General features: G+C 39.1%; 1 protein-coding gene and 1 long non-coding RNA gene across 9 annotated transcripts in view; one reads left to right on the plus strand and one right to left on the minus strand.

The window, feature by feature from the left end:
• cadm2a (cell adhesion molecule 2a) overlaps positions 1–25,707 on the plus strand; it is a 221,774-nt gene that overhangs the window by 166,433 nt on the left and 29,634 nt on the right. For all 7 annotated transcript variants that reach the window (XM_065962690.1, XM_020639821.3, XM_065962691.1 and 4 more), the window contains 2 exons: positions 12,970–13,122; positions 17,371–17,508. In XM_065962690.1, coding sequence (XP_065818762.1) covers positions 12,970–13,122; positions 17,371–17,508 — 291 coding nt within the window. The remainder of the gene's footprint in view (positions 1–12,969; positions 13,123–17,370; positions 17,509–25,707) is intronic.
• Positions 1,816–17,453, minus strand: LOC136182387 (uncharacterized). Of its 2 annotated transcripts, XR_010668640.1 has the most exons (4): positions 17,316–17,453; positions 8,131–10,448; positions 2,629–7,812; positions 1,816–2,114 (listed from the first exon to the last, which is right to left on the minus strand). It is a non-coding gene; the product is annotated as an uncharacterized lncRNA (long non-coding RNA). The 2 variants fall into 2 exon arrangements; XR_010668639.1 differs by lacking the exon at positions 1,816–2,114 and having other exon boundaries at positions 2,168–7,812.

The raw sequence follows: 25,707 nt of genomic DNA on the forward strand, positions 1-25,707 counted from the left end.
GTGTGTGTGTGTGTGTGTTTTTACAGCAAGTGCATTCACAGTACACAGAGGATGATACACACTTTTAAGGCTTTGGATGAATAGTATATGGCTCCTATTGTTAATTACTATGTACCTCACCCCTCAACACGCACACACACACACACACACACACACACACACACAAAGTAGAAGTAGTTGAAAGTAGAAACAGCTTCAAAAATCAGCCTACATTTCAGGAGGAGTATGCTACTCTGTTTGTATGTAGTAAATTTCATTTTTGTTGTAGTTGATCTCTCGTAATCTCAAAGCGGTCGGTGCAAACCTTGAATATGTTTTACTGCATCCCCTAGACATGGAGTGGTGGATTTGATTAGATTTGTTATACTTCATTGTTAGAAGCTGGTGTTTCATATAATCATACTTTGAAAGTCACCCCTCCACCTCCTGCCGTGCAAATAACCTTGCTGTGGTTCTTAGCTAACTGCCTCCAGCTCATACAGTACAGTAATTTCAGCTGTTAGAAAACACACCTGATTATATGAGCCTTGAGTAGTACAGCATAATCGCACCCAACATAAAGTTTGTACCTACAAATCAGAGAAGCACTTTTCACAGTAATTGGCAACAGACTGCACCTTGCTTTGCACCTAATTACCTTTTCATTGGTGAAAATGTTCATTATGGTAGGTTTACAAATCAAAATGAGGGAAATGCATAGTAATGTAGCACACCAGCACATTTTGGTAACAGAAACAGTGAAAATGGCATCAATGGTAAGTGTTGAATATAGTATGGTTAAAGAAATACACACACACAAAACAAGACCCTAACAGGGCATCGATACTGACTCCACTTGGAATTCTTTTTGAAATTGAATCCTGCAGCGATAACCAGTGGGATACATTTCTCTAGGCAATATACCTTTAAGAATGAAGATTTTTAAAACAGGACTTTCAACTATCATCGCCCTCAAGCCCCACTATCTGAAAGAAACTAGCCTGAGACTAATGTGATCTGCAGAAAAGACTGTAAGCTCTGCATAATAAACAGTTTATAAGCCTGAGACCTGTAAGAACCCACAGTGAAATGTTTCCCATAAACCGGATGCAAACCTCTGTTATCTTTGCACACATTCACAGACACAGTAATGCACACTCATAAAGAAACCCACAACAATTACAAGCACACAAATTGTGGATACTGCAAAAGGACACCAAGTTTTAATGGCTAATAAGTACAAAGCGCTTATTCCTGACCTTTCACACCCTCTTCAGTGAAGTCCCCCATAAAGAGGATTCATGGGTGTTATTTTGTTGCTTCCCGCCTGCTGAAATGATTGCACCCTATGCATCTCTCAGCTGTATTAGTCGAGTGTAATAGAGGATGAATCACGCTCTCTTGTAAGTGTCTGGATTAAGCACATATGGGATTTACACAGACTTCTTCCGAACACAGTGTGTGTGTTCATGTATGAACGTGTGTGCGTGTGTGTGTTTGCATGTATTTTTGCAAACACACATTTTTGAAGGCATGAATGTGCCAAGCGTCTCAATATGCAACCATTCACATTTTCACTTACCTACCCCCTTTTTCCTGGAAGAGAGGCAGTAAAAAGCTGCATTGAACATCAAATTCAGCAGTTGATGTTCTCTGCAGGTTATTCCATATCACACCAGGGGTCGGACTTGGGGGTCTATTTCATGGCATTTTCACTGCAGAGCACCAAGATTGGAAATGAAAAAGCAGCCAAGGACTCTTTTATTATCAGAAAAAGCAAAGGGATACTACTTCGGCCTCAGTATTGCAGTGCTGTTTTCGGTAGGTTTGTGTCTGTGTGTGTGTGTGTGTGTGTGTGTGTGTGTGTGTGTGTGTGTGTGTGTGTGTGTGTGTGTGTGTGTGTGTGTGTGTGTGTGTGTGTGTGTGTGTGTGTGTGTGTGTGTGTGTGTGTGTGTGTGTGTGTGTGTGCATTGGGAGTTGTCTTGCTGAACGTGGCAGATTCAGACACACATGCAGATGGGAGCACTGAGATGGTGAGTGTTTCCAAAGTGCCACTGGCAGTGAGAGAAAGGAGAGATGTCTCAGCTGCAAACGCCTTTGAGCACAGTAGGTTTCAGATTAATTTTCCTTGCTGCCTGTTGGGAAGAAGAAGATGGGGATTAGGGCAAACAAACCTCAAACTAACCAACTTTTTTTTATACTATTGCAATCAGTTGAAAAGCATAGTATTTTTCTTTATTCCATCATAGAAGAACTTTTTCAAATCTAACTTTTTTTTTTCAGTTCGCAGGTTGAGTCGGCAAGGGAAGAAAAAGTTTTAGCTGATTAAAAAGTATGTTAATGTAGGGAATAATTGGTTAATTTAACTTATAGATTCCACTCTAATAAGAAACATATATATAAGAGTGTATATATATATATATATATATATACTCTTACAGAGCAGATTTATAATACAGAATTCTATCTATGAAGGCAGCTATATCTGTCTGTCCGTTTCACTTGAATCCTCTATTAAAGTCAGCCACAGAGCATTAGCATAAACATATTGGTTTCTCAAAGACAAATGCAGCGGCGGACTCCATTAAAGCCCTCTGAATGGTGCCAGTTCTGCGGCTGTTGTTGTTTAATGTCGGATCTGAGGCTCACCTCGAAGACGTTTAGTCGGATGAAAGAGACTCCTCTTGTCTTCCGTCCTCTCAAAGGCGCTCCAATGGCTTTGAAGAGTTGTCTGAATTTCGAATAAGTTTTTGTCCCCGAATGTAGCCAATTTCATCCTTTCCATCACTTTCACTGAGGGAGTTAAGCTGTGATTCAACAGAGAGAGAGAGAGAGAGAGAGAGATGAGCACTGGGCAAGAGGGATTCTCCCTTTTATATGATTCAAAAGAGGCTAATATCGTCTTACAAATTGCTCTTTTGGTTTCGTGTAATTCAAGACTTGATAGTAATGTTATTTCCTGAATGGAGAAAATTTGCAATGAGGCATAATGACAATTTCTTAGTTATTTTTGTACTAGAAAGAACCCATGTGTAATTACTTTCCTGGTGAGATTTCCAGCCCTATTAAGTGGAATCGTCATGTGTGAGCACTGGCTAAAGTATGACATTTAGATAATTTATTCAACATGGTTACTGTAATTTGCCAACCTCTTTTCATCCCATTTCTTTTCCAACACCCACACCTGTATTTTCATCTCTAAAGTCCTTACTTGATCCCTTGTGCTTGCCTGGAATTATCTGTCCGCCTTGCCTTGGAGTTTGCCAGGATTGTATTTACCTGGCCTTCAAAGGATCATGAAGAATTTTACAGAACACATTTGGTAGACCTGAATACATTCAAGCTTGATTATACATTTGGAAATGTATGGAAGCTAAAGATGCTGTTATATGAAATTGGCAAAGGTGTTAAATATGACTTAACCAGCAGTCCTTTTTTAATAGCAAGGCAAATCTCATCTGGGTGCTGGGCAGGATAAAACAGCTAATGCTTTCTTCATGGTAGTGAAATACTTTTCTTTTAGAGGTCATATTTTAATAAGCAGGGTTTATTTTGGCATTATTTCAGAAGTTGTGAATAATTACTTCTGTTTCATCAACATATACAACATTAAATAATTGTTTTGACCCTGTAATTGTACCTTTTGTTTTCATTTGCTAATATAATTTTTCTTTTGATTTGATATTTTTAGTATGTGCTTATAGCTTTTTCATTAAATTCTTCAATCTCCAAATGTAATCTTTAACTAACATTTATCCTACAAGACTCTAAATAATGTGCATAATCATAATCATTTGAAACAAGGTTTTTCCACCAATAACAAGCTGTTACGCTGATGACACTTCTTTCTATACTCCTGATTTTGAAAATCTGATATTGAAATTATCCAAAAGCAATGAATATAATTGAAGTTATGCCCTTTTTTCACAACTTCTGATAAGACGCATGATAGACAGTTTGGATGTTGGAAGATATATTAAAGTTTTGAGGCCATTTTCATGTATCTGTTATCTGGGCTGCATGGTGGTGCAGTGGTAAGCGCTGTTGCCTCGCAGCAAGAAGGTTCCTGGTTCAGGTCTCGTTGAGCAGCCGCTGTTTTTGGTAAGTCTCCACATTCATGCTTGGGTTCTCTCCAGGTCCAGTCTACCAACAGTCCATAGTAAGGTTAATTGGATATCAGCCTAAAATCTAGATTACCTAGCTTCTAGGTGTGAGTGTGAGCATGAATGTTTGTCTGTTTCTGTGTGTCAGCTCTGTGATTGAAACACAACCAGTCCACGGTGTTCCTGCATCTTGTCCAATGAAAGCTGGGATCGACTCCAGGCCTGTTCCTGTCCCGTTCACAACCCCGAATGGGGGTCGTATAGGTAATGGTTGGATGGAGGTTGGTATTGGGTTATAGTCATGGGAAACCAATAAATAGAGCATTTGCAGAATTCTGGAATTCAAGCTCTAATATGTTGATGTTGTTTGCTAAATTGCCAATGTGCATACTGTACCTGTGAACATCTCTGCCTATGCTGTACCATCTGCAGATTGATTGAATGTGTTTAAACATTAAGATTAGTGTTCTGGGTGAACAGCTGAGGGCCAACTGCTCATTTTTTAGGCCTCAGAGCTGCTGAATATGAATCTATTCGGGTCCTCAGATGTCAAATATTCAGCTGTCGGAATCAATTTGCTGGCTGTGTAAGTGTGTGTGTGTGTGTGTGTGCGCGCGTTTGTAAGTGCACATATACGTGTGTGCATGAGGAATGTCAAGCATTCCAACTCCCCAGTATACAACTATGAAAGCTTTGATGCATCCAGAATATCTGTGCCTGAGCAATTTAGGGGATAGGCTTTTAAAAGTTTTCCAAAGTAAATAACAAAATAAGAAATGCCTGACAGACTTTTTATTTAACAGATAACAGAACTTTCTCTCCAAACTTAATCTTAGCAAGAAAGTTTAACTTTTGAGACAGCTGTCTTTTTTTTTTTTTTTGTATTTCTTGGAAGAGTGCCTCTATGAAACATCCCTTCATATCGGTCTGAAGATTGGTACGGTGTTCTCTCTGATAGAAAAAACTTGACTGTAAATCTCCAAAGATCCCTAACAAGTCCCCTCTCTCTGAGACAAGGACCATAAAACATGAAGAGAAGAAAAAAGCGGAAAAGGGAGACGGGAAAAGTAGGCCTTGGTGGGATAAAGGAGAGGAATTAAGGAGGCATTTTATGAGCGCTTTTGGATGCGGTTATCACCTCTGAAAGACACGGGCAAACTTTTCTTTGACCTTGAGAATTCTTCTTTCCTGTCAGGTAAAATAGTTAAAGACATATGTCTGTTTTTGTTGGCATGTGTTGCCTCTGGATCAGAGCAAACAATGTCAGGCAAAATCCTGCTTTGTTTCTTTATGTGGTGCAGCTGCAAACAAGTTTCTGTGTTAGAAAGAAACTTCAGTGTCTAATGAAGCAATAGATCTAGTTATTACTGCCATTATTAGCAGGGCCACTTATCATATGTGAGGTGTAGAGAGAAATACCCGAGGCAAAGGGGAATAATTAGCTCTCACTTAGTGGCAGCCTTATTCTTTTCTTTTTCTGGGAGGACGTTTTGAAGGAGAGAATTTTTTTTTTTAGAGGAGTGAAGATGAAGAATTTTGAGTTTTTTTCGTCTTCAGATTATCATAAAACAAGAAATATTCAGATATTCAGCCCCTTTAAACTTTGTACACTTTCTTTTCAAAAAGCTTTCAAAGTCGTTTTGAAGGATACCCTAGAAAAACATGAGACTCCTTATAGACCCCGGCACCTGTTCTTCTCCTCCTGAGCTGGAGGGGGGGGGGGGGTGTGTAAAAGTATCCCTATGCAAAATACAATAGGGTGTGGAGGCGAGAGCTTTCTCCTCGCTGACCTGCTTCTCACAAGGACTTAATGAAGTAGGGCCGACGGAGGTGTCCCACTGAACTCGGCATGGCAGCTAGAAACCGATGAAAGGAAATCGTTTCTGTCACAAGGAAAAATCTCCACAACCCAATTACTGTATGGAGTGTGGCACATTTTACATTTTAAAAGGCCACTGTTGCCTCGGATACGTAGAACAGGTAATGGAGGTTGAGGGATGGCGGAGATACAGAATATACATTTAGCTGTTCAGTAAACATTGCATTCTGTTGCTCTCTCTCTCTCTCTCTATCGGTCTCCAACACTCACTCACTCACACACACACACACACACACACACACACACACACACACACACACACACGAAGACACACACACAAGCACGCAGACAAACTGGAGTCCCCTGATGGGTTGTTGACAAGAAAAAGAGAACAGTCACATCCGGACACAGGCAGCTGAATGTATATTCTGAAATTTGCACTTTTCTCATTATAAAACTGTGTCACCTGAATGAGCAAACACCTGCCAAGGTTCTGTACTCATACACACTGTCTCCAGGTAGATGAAGGGACAGGGAGGAGGAGAGGCTGGGGGATGGGAGAGCAAAAGCCAGGAGGGGGAAATAGAAAAAGGAAATAAAGGATTGAATTGACAGGTGCAAACATGATGTGGGCTGAAAGAGAATGCATTTAGAGTCAAGGCTGTTTGCTTATTCATGCACTCTGTATGCCTTTACAATAAATGTATTCTCAGTGTACAAATATGATTACCTCTTATACACACACGTGTGTTTTCTTACCTACTTCTTTCAATGTAAAGGACAGTAGCTGTAGTTTTGAGTCAGCGTTATGAAATCCAACGATCATGGACTCCATATTGTTAATGCAGACTACGACAAACTTTCTGTCAGTCTAGAAACAGTCAAAGAGGTGGAGCTGAGGAGCGTCTTAAGCCTCCCGGCAAACAGCAACAACGCAGCAGAAATTATAGACAAAAACACGCTCAACTCCCTTTCAACGTGAAACAACTGAATCCCGAAAAATGTTAAACAAGAAAAAACGATTAGGACAGCTCTCCAAAATTGTAAATAGAAAAAATTGCCTGCTTCACGCTGAAGAAGGGCGTTATGCTCGAAACGTTAGTGTGGCAATTAGATATACAAACAGCAACAATGTGCCGGACTGTCAGTCTGTTCAGAACTGCCCCGATTAATGCAGATTGATACATAACCACCCTCAGGAGTAGTCTTTTCCAAACAGGTTAGCTATAAAGAAAAAATATATATCTCTTTCAATAACTATGAATAAAGAAATAAGATAGAGAACAAAACGGTTTTTTTGTGTGTCTGATGAAAACAATTTTAATACAGGCTTTATTGGGGAATGGGGTTTCATGGCTACTTGAGCCCACCTCAAGTGGACACTTGGGGAACTGCAGTCTCTTTTGCATTCCCACATTAGTTTAGTTTTTCAACACTGAATTAAAATGGGAAAAAATATATCCTCATGCCAAGAGGAAAAAAGTGAGTGAAAAAAACTGTGTTGAGAGGAAAGAAAAAGTGAAAGAAAGTCGAATGATGGAAATTGCCATGTATGATTAGTTTTTATTAACCTGCTATTAACTTAACAGTTCCAAGAATATAATTCAATGTTTTATCAGATTGAAGGAAGTATGACTGAATGTCTTTTCTTAGTATAAAAATGGAAATAAGACACATTTGACCTTCTCTCTCTGAGCGCTGTCTCTCTTAGTCTAAGAACTCATTTTCAAAGACGCACATTTCCTCTCATCCTTTGAAATAAAAATCCCTAACATTTCCTGCTTTTTTTCCCCTAGTACTGAGTTTACAGTTTTGGAACAAAGAGTCTCTGTGTCCGATTACGCTCGGTTACCTGAGTGGTCATGTATGCAATCGGGGAAACGTGTCCTCTGAGCCCCCAGTCATCAGTACCTGTAATCAGACGAGGAATCTTTCTAAATATTAAACCACATCTGCTTTAACAAACTTAGATTGTCAGTCTGGTGGTATCTCTATGCTAGTTCTTCTGAGATGAAGTCAGTAAACACACAAGTGTACAATAAGCTCTGTGTATTTACAAAGCAGACATAAACATTTGTATAAAGAGGTGATTTTTTGAATAAATAAAAGAGCATAACGCTGAGGGCAGCTTTGATTTCTGTCTCTCTTTCTACACGTCTGAGGAGATGCAGAATTAGGCTAAATGTGAAAAAATGAAGGTTGTACATTTATTGTGGCATGAAAATGTACCTCTCTTTGATGTTGTCAACAACGCCGTCCTGCAGGACTTGATTCAGGACTGTTGGCACTAATGGTCTCTAATGGATGATAGCAGCTGCAGCAAAGGTTACATTCCTCTTCTCTGTTACCTCTGTGGACGTCCAACCTTTTTCACTGAGCCGAGAATGAGACACACAAGTTAAAAGATGAAAAAGCTTAGAAAAAAGATGAAAGATTTGGTACTTAATGCTTGAAAAATGTGCCAGATGGGCTCCTTACAGGCTATGATGTGCTCGTGTTCACACCTTTATTATTGAGCACTGAGGGTCTTAAGGCTCTCCAACATCACGCAGCTTAAACTTCCATACTTGCTAAATGTCTCAAATGTGTTAATTGAAAAAGATCTCTTTTTTTTTTGTTATAAATAAATTCATGTTTATTGAAATTCACATGTCCAACTTAAACAAAGTGAGACAAATTAGCTATAAAAAATAAAGTATCCCGACCAGTTATATCATGATTTCATGGTTTTTATACGACACCTTTCATGTTTTTAAATCCAGCCCTCCAGGGGGATCAGGATGATCCTGCTTTCTGGCATCTAGACCTAAACTCTCTTGATCCCCGCCTGTAACCACCGAAAGAATGCAGAATAACACTTTAAGCATGATTGGATTACTAGATTATAATCGAAAAGATCTTCACAGACAAAAATAATCTAAATCCATTGAAGTCCTGCAAGTCTGCTGTGTCATGCAGGTGATTTATTGACAGGATGTTTTCATATCACCAGTTATTTATGCAAATTATTTCAGCCCAGTCATGAGACACTCATTATAAATGCAAAAATATCACAGCATTTTAAGTTTCTTTTATTCTTTACCTCGCTTTAGTTGTCCAAAAATTCTGAATATATGATTTACCTTTTAAAGAACTTTCATTTCCACTGCAAGAGAACCTGCAACACTACATTTATTTTCTGACATTTGTCTTCTCCTACTCCCCTGCCCAAAGCAAATAAGTCACCAGTAGAAAAGAGAGATGTTTTAAACTTGTGCACATGTGCTGGTTATTGGAGCTGCCTGAGTCGACAGATTGAGGTCTGTGGAGGTAGGAGGACGGTGAAAAACTGAGAGACTGACAGGAAGAAAGACAGGACGATATGCAGAGGCAAATAGAACCGATTCTTTGCCTCCAATCAAAGCAAATAAATCTATTCTTTGTCTCGCTTCATTCTTTGATGAGACAATGTGTACAGATTTTTTGTGTACACGCACTGCAAGAACTATCTCTGCAGGACAGGTCCAACCATCAACTGAACTGGCAGTGCGTGAATCTAATTCGGTGGTCTTGCTTTTCACCCAGGAACAGGAATGTTCTGTCACTGGAGCTCAGTCTAAAGATATGTCATGTGCGCATATCAACGTGTCACGCCTGCTCACGCGCCGTACACAGCATGTGGAGATAACCAGTGTTCCTAGGGATGGGGAAGGCACAGAACAAATGCAATAATACGTATGAGAGAGAGAGAGAGATAGAAAGAGAGAGAGAGAGAGAGCGGCTGTCGTTTAGCCAATACTGATTACAACCGTGCTACACATGACTGTAGGTGTTGAGGCTGAAAAGCTGCAAAGCAAAGCTATCCTTCTTCTGGCACATGCGGTGACATGAGATAGTGGGAGCACTTGCTGATATTTCTATACGTTTGTCAGCTATGTGATATCATTACAGCAATGCATGAACAGAAGGTGTGAACATAATGCAGCTCATGTGCCTAACACCTCTTTTCACCGAAACCTAAAGGGCTAGACATTTACCAGTCACTGACACATTAAAGCAGAAAGCGGGTAAAACACAGCGGATAATGCAGAAGTGAATTCATCATATACGAGTTTGGAAAAAAGGAAAATGAGATTATGTGTGTTTTTTTAAATATATATTTAACAATTTAAACATAAACACTCAGACATGAAATCTGAGAGCAGACGTGACACACCCTTTTTCCAGCTACAACAATATTCATTGAATCTCTCTCAGACTTAATTCTTAACTTATCTTATCAAATTACTCTAAAATTGAACTGTAATGACTGTGGTTGGATTTCACCACTCAAGCACCCCTGGGTGGGCTTTACAGGGCACCTTGGGGCTGTGTCCGAACACGGACGTAGCAAAAACTGTGAGGCTAAACTACAGCCTTCCTGTGTCTTGGCATGCCCTCCACCGCCACTTCTGATGGGTGGCATTGTGCCGCTCTTGATGAAAAAACATCCAGCAGCTCGGCTTTGTTCGATGGCTTGTCAGGAGATCAAATGAAATCCGTTCCTCATCCAGTAGAGGGAGTTGTACCTTCGATGAAATTGAAAAGAATTTATGAATTAGAAAAGAATGCCTTCTGTGTATGTAGAGATGCTGATTTAAGGACAATTTGGAGTGGGCTCCTAATTTCTTAAGAGACCGCTTCAAAATGATTCCCACACTGGTTTCTGAACTCTTCCTAAGTTAACGTAGAAGTGATTTTTTTAGCATCCAACTTATGAAAATTACTGCATCTTTTTTATTTCTTCACCAGACGACATTTTCTGAAAATAAAAGACCTAAATGAGAAACTTTATTTGAGAAGGTTTCAGTGATCTCTTGATTTTTTTCAGGAGCTGTATGTGGGTAAAGACATGAGCAATTGATCTCAGATGACTGATTAAGATCATCTCGATTGTTTTTTACAAAACAATTAGACATGAATAAAATAAATTAAAATAAAATAAACGCCTTTCTATCATCTATAAAATGTTAAAACAGGTAACAGATTTCAACTCTTTAAAAGTTTCAAAAGTTTTAATACTTGAAAACTTGAATTAATGATTCTTTTCATTTCATCACATATTAACATCATTAGAGAAAATGAAGCTTTTGAGACTGCAAATGTTATTCAATTGTTGTCTTATTTGTAAAGATTGTGCGCTAAGTATGGCTTACTAGACGCATTGGGCAGATGTCTAAAAATAGACATACCATATAATTCTAGTGAACAGGGGTATGATCAAATATGGTGCCTTAATTTTTCATGCCGTAATTTCACTCATTTCACAAAGTCCTCCCCAAATAACACATATTTCATCACTTTTCACGACTATTCAACCATAAAATGTGTGTGTTTCGTCAACTTATCATGGTTAGTTTTGATGTTACCACCATAATTATGGGCCGAGCCGCAAGAGCATCTTTTTCCGATGTTGGAGAAATAGGAAATTGGAAATCAATGCAATCAAATGCGGTCAAATGCAATGATGGCACGTACAGTGACGTAGAGGGATCTTCGCTGATTGGCTGGGTAAAACCAGGCTTTTAGACCTCACTGAGAGGCACAGGGAAGCGGGAGTTGTTGGTGTTTTGAAGTTACCAAATATAGTTCCTCGCCCTATAAAGGGTATTTTCTCCGAACATGTACACAAAAAAAATCTTTCAATAGGCTAATTGTCTGTTTCCATAATTTATGTCCATGTTAAAGAAGCAGATTTAAGATTTGTCATACTTAACTTTTGATTATTTTTTTTTATTTAGAGTAAGAATATCTTTTCTTAAAGTTTCAGAAGAACTAGATGAATTCTTGGGTGGGGAAGATGAATCATTAAAAAAAGGGAAAAGACTTTAGGATGTTAAAACACAGTTTCAGTATGAAGCATACCTCAGGTAGAGTTTCTCAGTGTTCAGCCGGTCACTCTTTAAAGTGCTCTACAAACAGACTGTCTAATGGCCTTCACTCGTCAGATCTCTGCAGAGAGGTTACAAAAGCAGGCTGCTCTTCTTTATATATATGATTTCTTACTGATAAGGTTGGAGTATTCTTTCATGTGGCCTTACATGAAAGAAAATATAAACACCTGCACACCTATAATGATGCTTTTTTTCCACTCCATACACAAAGACACACACACACACACACACACACACACACACACACACACACACACACACACACACGAGCGGGCACTGCACTTTGAACAAGGTGTGCTCTGAGTCATTTTGATGGAGAGTGAAAGCAAAGTTTCCTTGACTGTTCTTATTTGATAAGGTTTGTAGAAAGCAGTTGTTTTTACTAAAGGAAAGGCTGTATGAAATTATTGAGCAGCAAAGGCCACCCAAACTGACAGAAATATATTTGCACATCAACAATCTGCATCGTCTTCTTGAAATTTACAAAAATAACCCCTTAGAATCCAGCCAATCCCAAGGTCCCAATCTGAGATGTGATTGCCTGTCTGCACTGTATCACAGATATGAAGTATAGTCCACTTTAAAGACAATGAAGTATCTTTCAACAAGCCTTGCATTTTCAGCAGATCTATTTCAAAACCTCACATCTTGCCAAATTCTCATTAGGCATCTCACTCAAATCCTCTTATTGCTGTATTGATTTCCATCCCCGTTATGTCTTTTGGAAGATTACATTTTCATATAAGTTAAATGTCTGCAAGGTTTTCACCAGAGGAGTCTGCATGAGTGCGGTTACTGAAGAGGTGAACTGATGGATTCATTCAGAAAGTTCTGTTTTACAGCCAAACTTTGGGACAACTCTTGATCAATGTAGTTTTTTTTATTTAAATCTATTAGTACATACATTGTTCACCTGAGAGAGAGAGTGGGGAATGACCTGCAGGAACCACAGGCCGGATTTGAACCTGGGACGTCCGCTTGAGTCACTACAGTATAGCACATGGGGCATTCAAACTAGCCACTAGGCCACTGGCAACCCAAGTGATTTATTTCTAAATAATAAACTGTATCAAATCAAATGACTGTATGCATGATGTCATGGCGTGTGTTGACGCTCTAACTCTCTGTTTATCTTTCTCTCTGTCTCTTTGTGCAGCTTTAAGAGACAACAGGATCGAGCTGGTGCGTGCGTCGTCGTCGGAGCTGACCATCAGTATCAGTGATGTCATGCTGTCTGATGAAGGCATGTACACGTGTTCCCTCTTCACCATGCCAGTGAGAACAGCCAAAGCCTACCTGACAGTTCTGGGTAAGTACAGGCTCTGAGAATAAACGTAATGTCAATTGAAAGGAATATTTTGTCTTTCCTTAAGCAGGATTACTATATATCCTATCTATCTTATCCTATCCCATCCTATCCTTTCGATCCTATCCTATTGTATGGTATCTTATCGTACATTTCCCATCCCATCCAATCCTGTCCTGTTGTGTTATATCGTATCAAAGATTAAACACACTAAATGTCCTATCAGACTTGCAATTGTGTCCATAAAGGTTTTGTAAGTCTTTTTTGCTTTAAGTTAGGGAGAACATGTTGTAAAGCGAGCAAATATCTGTGTCCATCTTTGTTCGAAGGTTCAGAAAACAATCATTTAACATTGTGAGATAAGTGTGTTTATTCTATAACTACGTGTGTTCAAATGATAGGTTATTGGAGTTTTTTCTTATAAGACAAATATGAATAAACAAATTGCCTGTGTTTCTATATCAGTATAGAATAAAAACATCCTGTTGTGCCTTCTGGTAATATGTGTGTTATGATCACCCCCCCCCCCCCCCCCCCCCCCACTACACACAAACATTGTCTCATTTCCTGCCACTAGGCTTATTATCCCGCCAATTACCTTTTACTAATGTTAATGGATGTGCTAGTGCACTCCAGGACCATTAACTAGCTTTCTGCGTTAACAAGCATTCAGTGAATTAGAGACATTAAAAGCTATTGCTCAATAAGGATATGTAGAAAATTATTTTGCAATATTGAACAATAGTTAATGGAGCTTGCCAGGAAAGAGAGAGGGAGATTTAATCAACATGCAGCGTGGCCTGGGAATGGCCTGTTTATCTGCCACAGATCCAGAACAATGTGTGCTGGGAATGAGAACAAGGATGACAAATGGTCAGACAAAATAGTCAACTGTTAAATAAATGAGCCACACAGTCAACACATCTCCAAATATTCATGTGAATAAATACAAACACAAGCTTGCTTATTAAGACAGTCTATTTTTAGGAATTTACAAATGTGGTTTCGGTAAATGTTCTTGTCTAACTATTAGGGTAACATTCTGGGCTACTTCATTAGGATATATGTGGACACAGTGTTGGTTTAAAGTAAGAGCTAATGACAGTATGCTCACTTGCTGAGGATGACATGGTGTTTTTAGAAGGTTTAATGTAAGCTAGGTTTACCATTTTATTAATAATAGCCACTAATGTTTGCCAATTGGCGCCGTATAAAAACAAGGTTTGTTTTCTAAGTTCACTGCTCTACTCTATTCTAGTTACATACGACAACAAATGTTTATTTGAATCATTTTACTAACTAAAATAGTAGTGTCTCCTTGATTTTCATCGATCTAAGACAGGAGACATCAAGCAATGGCAATCCATTCAGGAAACACCTCTACAAAATCCGACTTTAAGGAACACTAAGTGTACCTTTTTAAGAATCTCTTTCTTTAATTTAGTTTGTGTAGTCTGCCCTACAAACCCAAAAGGTGTTAACTTCATTCTTTTTGAAAATGAGTTATTGTCATTTTTGTAATTTTGTTAAGCGTAATTGTGCCATGATCACTAGATTTCATGTATCTGTTATCATTATTATCTTATACTGATGTTATATAGTGATCAGCAACCAAGTGCTCTATCAAATGGAAGTTAATGCCTTTTGCCTTGGAATGACCTCTTATTATTGTACAGGCAATGCAAAGGCAGAGTACCTTAGCTTCCAAATAAGGGTCAAAGGTCAAGTTTGAGCTCAAGATTTTTATGTAGATGAATAACCTCATTAAAGAGACCAAGAATTGCAACTCATTTGGCTGGACAACAAAACTACTTTAAAGTCATTGTTCTCAGTTCTTCACTCTGGTGAGTAAAGGTCTTTTGCCTTCGTATGGCAGTAGTGTATTTTTATTTTTTTTTCACAAAGAAGTGGACAAATATTTTTTTCAATACTTCAGTTAATGCACTTGAATCTGATGTATGAATGTGTGGATTATGATATGACACACAATATAAGTTGCTGAGATATTTTTCTTAAAACCACAAATGGTGACACACAAAATGTCAGGGGATTTTTTTTGTCCAATAGGGATCAGGAATACCTGTTAAAACCACAAGTTAATCCTTCAAATACATACTGTAGTGTGGACCACAGTTTGGGGTCTTCAGCTGTGAGATGGTAAGCATTCAGTTAAGTGAGTTAAATGGCAAATAAACATAAAGGTTCCAGAGAATGACTGACTTTGATTTTTGTTCAAAATAACTTCATAATCAAATTCATATTGAATAAATGTGTACATTAGCAGAAAGGGGTTTGATCACACTGACAAAAGGAATTATCTGTGAAATCCATTATTCTTCTTTTTCCACCATGCATCAGAAAAATCGAGCTCTCATTTCTTTTTCATGTCTTGAAAACGTTTTTTGGTTACGCCAGTCGTGCATACACACATCAACACACCACAGCGCAGACAAATCCATGACGCACAGCTGAGCAGTGAAACACACACACACCACACACAATCCTCTGCTCTGGTCCACGTGCACACACACACACACACACACACACACACACACACACACAAACGCAGAGAAAGATTAAAGCTCTGCAGCCTCCAGCCACCCAAACGGAACGTGACTGAATAAGATGAACATTGTATTTGATCTGCTCTCGTTCAGTCTGGAAGAAAAATCATCTAACACTTCTCTGAGTCAAGCCACACTTAGTCATTCACACAGCAACACATGCACAGTACTTCAACATAGTGACACTTGCTCTTTACTAGCTTCAAAACCACACCTTTAACAGGAGAAAATGCACGTTAAAAAAAATAAATCAAGCTATGATATCTATTGTTTCGGATTGTGTTTGCTGTTAGTTCCCTCTTAAGGACGGTACACAGGAAAAGGAAAAGACCTTAAAGCCTTGTAATAAACCTTACGGGAGATGGTGAGACGGACAAGGCCAGAGTCAGTCAATGGCATTGACTGACAGACCTTTCAGTCACTCAGCCTTAGGTAGACTTATTGCTCATCGACATTAGAAGGCCAGACTCCACACATTTAACACACTGATTACAGGAAAGGCCAGTAATGAACATTTTCAGTACAGCCTCTTGACCTTGTCTGTTAACCCACATGTACACACACACACACACACACACACACACACACACACACAAAACATTCTGCATGTTTTCCACTTATACTTTGTAGTGTTTACAGATGCCAAGAAGTGTTTTTTTTTTATATTCTTATCAATTTTTTCTACAATTCTGCAATGTATTTAGCAGAGATGCGTTTGTCCAAGGCAACGTACATCAAAAACATTTGTACGATTTTTTTTTCCCCCACAGAAAGCTGCTCACCATGGCAAACCTTAAAAAAAAAAACAATTCTGTTTTTTTCGTTATAGCAATACAGGAACCAATGCAAATACAGATACCTGTCTGTATCGGTAACTGGTACCAATGTGGATACCAAAACCTGTATCTATATCATAACAGGTACAAATGCCAATAGAGGTATTGTATCAGTACAGGTTCAATACTAATACCTATACCGGTAACAAAACAGGTACCAATGCAGAAACCGATTGCTGTTTCATTATCGGCATTTTGTGCTGCGTGAAATGCAGTATTTGTTATCGACAAGTATGTCAGTAAATGTACCCCTCAGATACCATAACCAATAAACCCAAAAGAAATCAACTGGTTTGTGGTAAATTATCAACAACAACAGCATGGTGCAATGAGAGAGCGTAAAGTAGGTCAGAGCTAGCACAATGTCAGCCATCATTGTATTCTACCAGTATTATGTAGATTAGAATGCACTTATATCAGAGGGGTGCTCGGTATTGACCATCATAAGGCCTAGGTATCAGATTGATGTCTAGAAGGAACAGTTCAGTTTAAAAGAGTTCAGGCAAATCAACTTGTGAAGAAATGTTTCTTTGAAATTTTGTTGAACTGAACCTTAAAGAAAGGAATGGCCCAGTGGTTAGAGAGGCAGCAAGAATCCTCCCTGATGAGTTCTAGAGAAGGACACTGCTCAGGGCTGCTGCTGTGTATTCCTTCTCTCTCTCTCTCTCTCTCTCTCTCTCTCTCTCTCTCTCTCTCTCTCTCTCTCTCTCTCTCGCTCTAATCTCCCTGCAGGAGGGCGAGCTGGAGGAGAATTTACAATAAGGCATGATAATATTATTGTTGCATAATGTCATACCGCTGTGCGTGAATTGATTCCATCCCTGTGGTTTCTTTTTCGTTCCATCCTTCAGGTGTGCCAGAGAAGCCAGAGATCGACGGCCTGACGAAGCCCGCCATGGAGGGAGACCACATCACTCTGACCTGCATGACTCAGGGCAGCAAGCCCGCTGCCGACCTGCGCTGGTTCAGGAACGAGAAAGAGATCAAAGGTACACAGCGCATGTTTACTCAATCTACATCTGTTTTACTGCAACGGCTGCACAGACTGAGAAAGGAAGGGTAGTGCTGTTATTTCATACAGACAGTATGGGTTACTGGATAATGGGGCCAGAACTGAAAACATATATCAGTGGAAAATTGTGAGAAGATTGGACAAAACAAACCTTTTTTTAAACTATTCAATATAAGGGGAGAAAGTCTTCTTCTTGGATGTGTTAACAGTGTATTTTCTGTACAGAACAAGTTGTTTCTAATAGAGCGGACTCAGCACGTGTCCTCTGGCATGAGACCGGTACATTAACCTCCCTTGTTATCAGAGGGCTGTTCTAAATCACACTGGCTGGACTACACACCTCATTTCCAACCTGCTCCTGCTCTGTTCTACTTGATGAACCATCCGTTTTGTAACTGTTTGAACAGGAGAGCCGCAGAGAGAAAGAGAGAGAGAGAGGGAGAGAGAGGCTGTGCGAATACTGGGGGGGGGGAAGTGAGCGAGGGACTTGAAATGAGGAAATGAGGTTTTTGAGAAACAGAGAAAATGAAATGCTTCTGTATCAGATGAAATGTAGAAATCAGGGCCACTGACTGTCACAGATCAATAACACAGTTGCAGAACTTTATTAATAGTTTTGTGTTATTTCACAGCAGATTAAAGGCAGAGAACAAAACACAAATCAAATGTTCTTCTAATTTCAGTGACTGCAAATAGAGACAAGATAGATAAGATTGAGAACCACAGTTCTTTACAACTTGAAGAAAATAAGAAGCACATGTAAAACTCTTACAGATCGGTTTTTAGAATATTAAGCAGGCAATTGTTGCACACCGTAAATGTGCAATTAAATATCCTAGAATTTAAAGTAAAAGGCACAATTTGGATGCAAAGCACACAGACATTTCACAATGCTCATTTCCCTGCACATACAAAGGATTAATAAAGCACAAAAATAATTTCTGCCAAAGCATGCATGATTTTTGCTTATTAACTCATGCATATTAATGCTTTCTCTTTCGGCTGTCAGCTTCTTTTTCTTGACTTCTCTGTTATCACTCACAGCATTAACGAGGTCCATCTTCATGGACACATTTATTCTTCTTTTCCAATTAATGTAAAATGTGTTCAATGATTTTTTTTAATGTTCAAATCCTACAATGGTCATTCCAACACAATTAAAACACTTACAAAATCAACTGGTTCCAGTCCTGAACCAACATGATTAAGTGCCAAATATTAGCGGTTAGCATGTCCCTCTTAACCCGGATGCTCTTTGTACCAATCTCACTCTTTTAATTGGAAAATATTACTCTAAATTAATTGGAATTTTGATGATACAACATGACAAGAGAAAAAAGTGACATTACAAGGAAACAACATGCACTAAGACTCAAAGGTCACGATGATACAATGAGTAGTAGATGCGAAAGGATTTATCTAGATGTGGAGACTCTCAGAGATTTGATCTAGGAGCAGAGATTTTGGGAAGATTAAAGAAAAGAAAGGTAATGAAAAATACTAGAGGGAGGAATAAGTAATTACAATGCTAACTAAATAAGTGTTCTTCGGAAGGGGTGATACGTGTCCTTGAGTTGTCGAGTTCAGTTTCGATGAGAGTAAAAGGGCAAAGAAAATATTAACTAGAACAAATGAAATAAAAATACCAAAGTGATAATAATAATAATAAAGATAAGCAACTATGATAATTATAACAGTAACAACTATGATATAACAACATGACCATTACGCGGTAGTAGGAGAGGAAGAAAGGAGGAGGAGGGAAAAAAAACACCTTACAAAAATGGTAAGGTTGATTACTTTCACCACAAACAACAATCTTTGCATTTGCTCATGTATTACATGCTCAATTTACTTAGCAATCCCCAAGATGAATGCTAACGGGTTTTTGTTTTTATCTAGCTAACCATCATGTTCTTTTGCAGTGCATGATACTATTGTTTCGCTTTTCTTTACACTTCCTCTTGAAGCTCTTCAGAGGAACATGAACCGTATAGAAAGAGAATATTCACTAATTAGCGCAGAGAGGTGTTTTTTTTTGTTGTCCTCCTTTCAGGCTTAAAGTGTCTGTACTGGTGATTATTTCTTCTCCCCATGGCCCACTACAGAGGAAAGCTCTCCCAGGACAAAATGTTCTTTTAATTTACCATAGACAGTTAACAGGTAGAGCAATCTAGACCTCAGGGGAAAATATGCTTTCTCACTCAGGTCAGAGCCTATAATTCTCTCTTCAATATGGCACCAACTGTCTACAATTTGAGCCTTGTGTAATTTCATATCAGCATGTTATTCACTGTGGAAAGTGGTTGCACTTCTGCACGTAGAAATGAATTCCCCTTCCTCTTGTAACTCAAAGAGGGCCGTTTTAAAAGGAATGATTGACGTAGAGAAAGGAGAAGAACATGTGTGGTCATTCCTGTCTCTTTTATAAAGCCTGGTCACATTGTCCCAGAACAGAAAGCAGATCCTTGAGATTTTGTACAAATGTCAGATTAAAAAGATTCTTGTCAGATCTGCTTTTTGGACTGCACAATAATTTCGATCAACGGTGATGTTTTGGCCCTGAACAAATTAACAAGCGAGAGGAAAAAACCCTCTGTGTCTGCTGCGCCACTCTAATTCTACCCGAGCTCAGACAGCTCAGACTGCTATCTGGCATCAGGGTTTCCCAGGGTCCAGATAAGCAAGTCAGATAAGTCCCTATCGATGCTGGTATCCTCCCCTCACAGTTTTTAAGCAGATATCACAGGACGTTTGCATTTGATTAACTGCAGTGTGGAGATGATATTGGATCTATATGTCAGTCAGGTTTATTCACACTTCCTTTAGAAGAACATCCCTTTATGTGATAGAGACGTGGGGACAGGTTTTTCTTTAACACCACAAAAGGTTACATCTAATCAAACAAAATCTAAGAACTTTTTTAGCTCTCTCTCTGTCATTTATACATGCTGAAACTCATGTGGGTTTCCAAACATTGCTTGCTTGTTTAACACCTGTATATCCTGAAAAGTAGGTGTCTGTTTTTAATTAGCAGTTCATTTAATTCAGGAAAATGTTTAAGTAAAAAGAGAAAGTAAATTCTTGAGATTATGATGAAACTTTTGCACATTTATTCTTCTTCCTGATGTTTTTATGCCACTAATTGTTTGGCTTTCTCATAGTAATAAAAAGGTGGGCAATATAAACTAGACACAGGCAGTGTGACTTGTCATATGTGAGAGGTTATTTGTGTGTAATTGAACTGTGAAAAGAAAAGAAAGTGGGAAAAACAACTCCCTGGAGGTCTGATTTTATGTCCATATTTAAAACAAACTAAAATAAATAAACATGAACGCAAAGGGCAACACATGTTTATACTAATGTATTCACGTGAGTGTAGCTGTGCAGGAGTGCACTTGAAGTGTTCATCATCCTGACAGGATCAGGGTGTGTTCAATGTAAAAAAAATTTTTTTTAAAAAGCCATGTGATTGTGGGCGACCATGCTGGGAATAAATGACAATTGTGACATATTGGTTTGGGATCTGGGGGAATAGAGAAGATTATATTACCGGCAGAGCCACTGGAGCAGTCCATCACCCGTTCGCATGCATTTAACGGACAACCTATGCTAAGTGTGTGCGAGTGCGTATTTGTGTGTGAGCAAAACAGACAGATGGAGCAGACAGCCTGCATGTAAGGACATACGCTTTTATGTCTGTGTGTGTGTGTGTGTGTGTGTGTGTGTGTTTATGTGTGTGTGTGTGACGCGGAATCCAATATTCATATTTCTCAGTCTCTTTGTCCCTCAGATCCCCTCAGTCCCCACCCAGTAATGATATATTTCTATCTCAGTTACACACCGTAACCCAGGGAGACCTTTGCCAATATCACCACATGTAGCACTTGTTTACACACCACTGAACCAGGGGGAGCTGTGTGCGGACCGAGCAAAGGCAGAGATGAAATGAATATTTATTTCGAATGAGGGGTGGGGATGTTCGCTATCGGGCTGGTATTATCACACTCTCTGACCTAAACTGCGGAGGTTATTGCTTCATCATGTTACGCGATAACTCTATTCCAAGGGGGCTTAAGGGGGAAAAACACAGAGATTTGATTCAAATTCACTGGCAGTCGCAGGCCCCTATTCTGTTGTCAAACTTGTTAGTCAAGGACAAGGAACTATTACTGCAGATCTTCCTGCCACTGTTTTAGGTAGGTCGCTGTCTGCTGACTTTTCCGCGCGCTATCACTCAAGTCTGCCGGTTCCAAGAGTGACTGAACAACCTTTCGAAATAGTGTCGCCTATTTCTTCATTTGTGGGTAATTGTCCTTGACGACTGTGAGTGAGAACAGAATAAGGCGTCCGTCATTATTCCGAGGTTTTCTCTGGAAAGTGCTTTTGAGGTAAAGTGAATATAGTGAATAGCTCCTGGAGCTCATTTTGAATAGCTGAAATGGTCGAGACTGCGACTGGCATTGTGAAAGTAAAATAAGAATTAACTTCAGGAATTCCAAGAAGTTTTTCTCGCTACAAGAAAGTAAATTTCCAGCCGCGTTAGACAGCCCTGAATGCTACTTCAGAAGTCTGTGTTGGGACTACATTTATATGATCAAGCTCCCAGGAGTGCAGTGGATCAATGGCCATTAAAAATGTAATTTCAAGATGGCTCCTGCAAGTCACATTGCCATGAATAAAAGATGCCTCAGTCACACACAGAAAATGCATATAAGCCCTCTCTATTCTTTGGGTATGTGAAGCCCACTTCTGCTCAAGCACACATTTTATACAAGCTCACGTCCAACATGAGATGTGTCGAATCTGTAAGATTTGTATTATCTGTTAGATTATCTTTTTTTTCTTGTAGCACCTTCGTCTTTCTTTTTTGGGAATCTACTCAAAAAAAAAATAGCTTAAAAGCAGAAAATTCATGATGTTTCATACACTGCCTTTTTGTCTTTAAACCTGTTTCACTTTGATTAAATATGCCTAAGTCGCAGTGAACTTCACTTAGCCTCTGTCTCTGGCATTATATGAGTTTTTGATCAGGTTAACAGACTTTGACTTGTGGCGAAAGTCGAGGAGATCAGATTGCTACACCCACTGTCTACAGCCATTTACAGCAACATCGTAGAGGTGGAGCAGCTGTCCGGTTTTAAAAGCCAAGGCCAGAGCTCTTCTTTTGAGGTCAGGTTAAGAAAAAAAAAAAGGTCTTTATGGACTCACTGCGGACACCTCTTAGATGTGAAAGCTGGGGGAGTTTCATGTGAGAAAAAGACATTATGCAACTGATAGAAACTCTCCGATCATTTAACAATGCTCCCTGGTAGCACACTGGTGAGACAGGTGAGAGGATGCTTACAGGCTGCCAACAGATCCCAACACCTCCCTGGACTGTGGACTCTGAACAGTTGCCAGACTAAGTGAGAAGATGGTTGAGGGGACTATATATCATCTGTGCACCTCAGTGGAGCTGGAGCTGGCTGTGTATCAGTGCTCTTGTTCTAACTTATTGTCATGCAGCTGATTGGACGGGCGATCAATGGAGCCAAACGAGTAAACTCTCTCAAGCGTTCAATTTTTTATTTTAACAGCGCCAAATCACAACAAAGAGTACCTCATGACACTTGACATAGAGTGTCTAGAGCTTACTCTTTGCAATATTTTGTACGGAAACTCAACATTTATCAACCAATGAGGCGTAAGTATTGGCAGCAAAACGGCCTTTAAGCAGGCGGAAACCTTAAGCAGAAATAGACTCAGTGGGCCTCAGAAGAGGTTGGTGGCTGGGACCCAGTGGTAGAAGTCTGCCCCTCCTATCTGATAACAAATTTAGATTACCGTCACCCTCACCCACAGTGGATATTCCCTTGTCCTTGCCTAAGAAAATTGTTTTAGATCTCATATGGGACACAGTTCAGGTTATGTTGAGTCATCCCTCAGACCTTCACTGCCAGGATTAATCAGCTCTGTCGCTTCCCCCACCTATACAGTTCTCGCCAGTCTTCCTCCTCTGTCCCTTCATCGTTCTTTCTTTTTCTGTTGTCCCTTTTTCTTTTGAAATGGCATAAAAGGGTCTTTTCTCCCATTCTTATCCTTCAAGGCTCACTGTTGGCTCTCACCAGTGATGCAGCGCTCCAAGCGTCCACCCACAGTTTAATGTGACGTATCAAATGTATTGAATTAAAACCTATTTTCAGTGTACATCAGTTGTGTATTTTTTTGCATAACTGTCCGTTTTTAAATGTTTGGGCATTTTAATTAAATAAGCTCTTTGACCAGATTTGAGTTAGTAATAGAAAAGTGCAATAGTTGAACATCCAATAGGAGTAAAGACCAACATTTGCAATGCAGAAAAAATCTTGCATCCATTAAATGTCCTGCTCTTATAATTTTTTAGCTGACTACCACTCAAATTAAATAATTCCAAATAAAAAGCTGCACTGTTTACCCTAAAAAAATAAAAGTAATTTTCATTAAAGAACCCAATTTCCTTTGAATAGTGGATATCATGTATCCACTGTGTGTATGAATGAAAGAATATACTTAAAGCTCATTTCAATTAGTGTTTGCTATAATACACATTCTGGCCAAGCAAGCACTCCACTAGGCAGTATTCAAAATATGACTAAATGCATCCATGTTTTCTAAGTGAGTTTCCAATCCTACCAACTAACAAACTAAACTTATAAAGAAATGATACTGGCCTAACTCTTTTCCCTCACTAAGAAAGATTAAGCTTACAAGCCCTTTTTTTCAGCTTTTTAGAGTCAAACACAGGAGCAGAAATAGTTGAGATCAGGCTTAGACGATGGATGACAGGGTATTTGTTTCTGTCTTTGGGCATTCTATTATTAGACTTAGAAAGATCTGTGTAAGAGAGCCAAGAGAAAATGTGAGAGGGCAGTTTTGGACAAAACACCGGGGTTGCTGCGAGCTGCTGTATTCATAATAATAAGCTCATGATCCCCCAGAAGATTTATCTTAAGTTTGCTTGCCAGTTGAAATGAAAATAAATGAAAGAGAATCTAAACTTGGATATGTTATTTCTGCTGTATGTACCAAACTAATGGAATGATTCCCCAACATAGGCTGGATCCTGGATCCGGGTTTTGCCAGAAACATCAATCTCAGCTCAACAATGAAAGCAACCAGAAGTTGCCAGTTGCAGCTTACAATCACTCAGTAGCAGATATATAAGACATAAGGTTCCCCATCATTTTGATCGATCCCTAAAATAAGGAAGTGTTTGTGTGTTATGAGCCCAGCTAGATGAGTATCTTAATTGACAAGCCTGAGTTTAATGGCCGCTCGATTTCAGCTGCTACTTTAAGCTGCACTTAAAATGTGATAAGATATTTATAGACCAATTATACCTTCTCACACCCACACTTTTGCACACATGTAGGTGCAGAAGCCATCAGAGCGGATGCAGACTGACTCACTTTTAGGATGAGGTATAACTTTCAGTAAGACAAGTGTTATTATGTTCTTAAAGTAGATCTTAGGACAGTTTGGACCAAGTGATGAAGTTAATGGACTTAAACTATGAGCAAGCATACAAGTGTCTGTAGTACTTTTGTCCTGCATCACACAGAGGCAATCAGAATCAATCCAGTCTAACAGGACGTGGAAGTATAAAATGACTTTCTCAATCTACTTTGTTTCACTGCAGAGCATATTAACAATCAAGAACCTCTTAAATATATATTATGAATTTACCAAGGGAAGAAATCTTGTGAGCCAACCTACAATAACAAATAAAGGAGCTTAAGTACAGGCAGAACATTCAGTTAGCTGCCATTGCTGAGTGCATTTCACATTGATTGAAGTACTTTGATTCAAATCTTGAACACCCAACACACAAGAGCAATCAAACGCTCACAATTGGGGGATGATTCATTCAGTTTTTTGGTTCAAGAAGTTGCAATATTTGAAAAACTGGAAATGATGTTCCTCTTTTCAAAGCTTTTTAAAAATATTTGTTAATTGCTAAGTGCATATAGCACAAAAACCAATGCTATACACAATAACATTCATAGACTAAGCTTATTAGCATTGACTTTCCCTAGATGGACTTGTAACACACATAAAGCTCAATAAGAAATGTACAAGGGACTATATGAAAAATAAACTTAACCAGTGGTTCTCAACAGGTGGTTTGGGACCTCAAATTGGGTTGCAAATGTGT

Source organism: Labrus bergylta, chromosome 14 (genome assembly GCF_963930695.1).
Source record: "Labrus bergylta chromosome 14, fLabBer1.1, whole genome shotgun sequence".
NCBI classification, from domain to species: domain Eukaryota; kingdom Metazoa; phylum Chordata; class Actinopteri; order Labriformes; family Labridae; genus Labrus; species Labrus bergylta.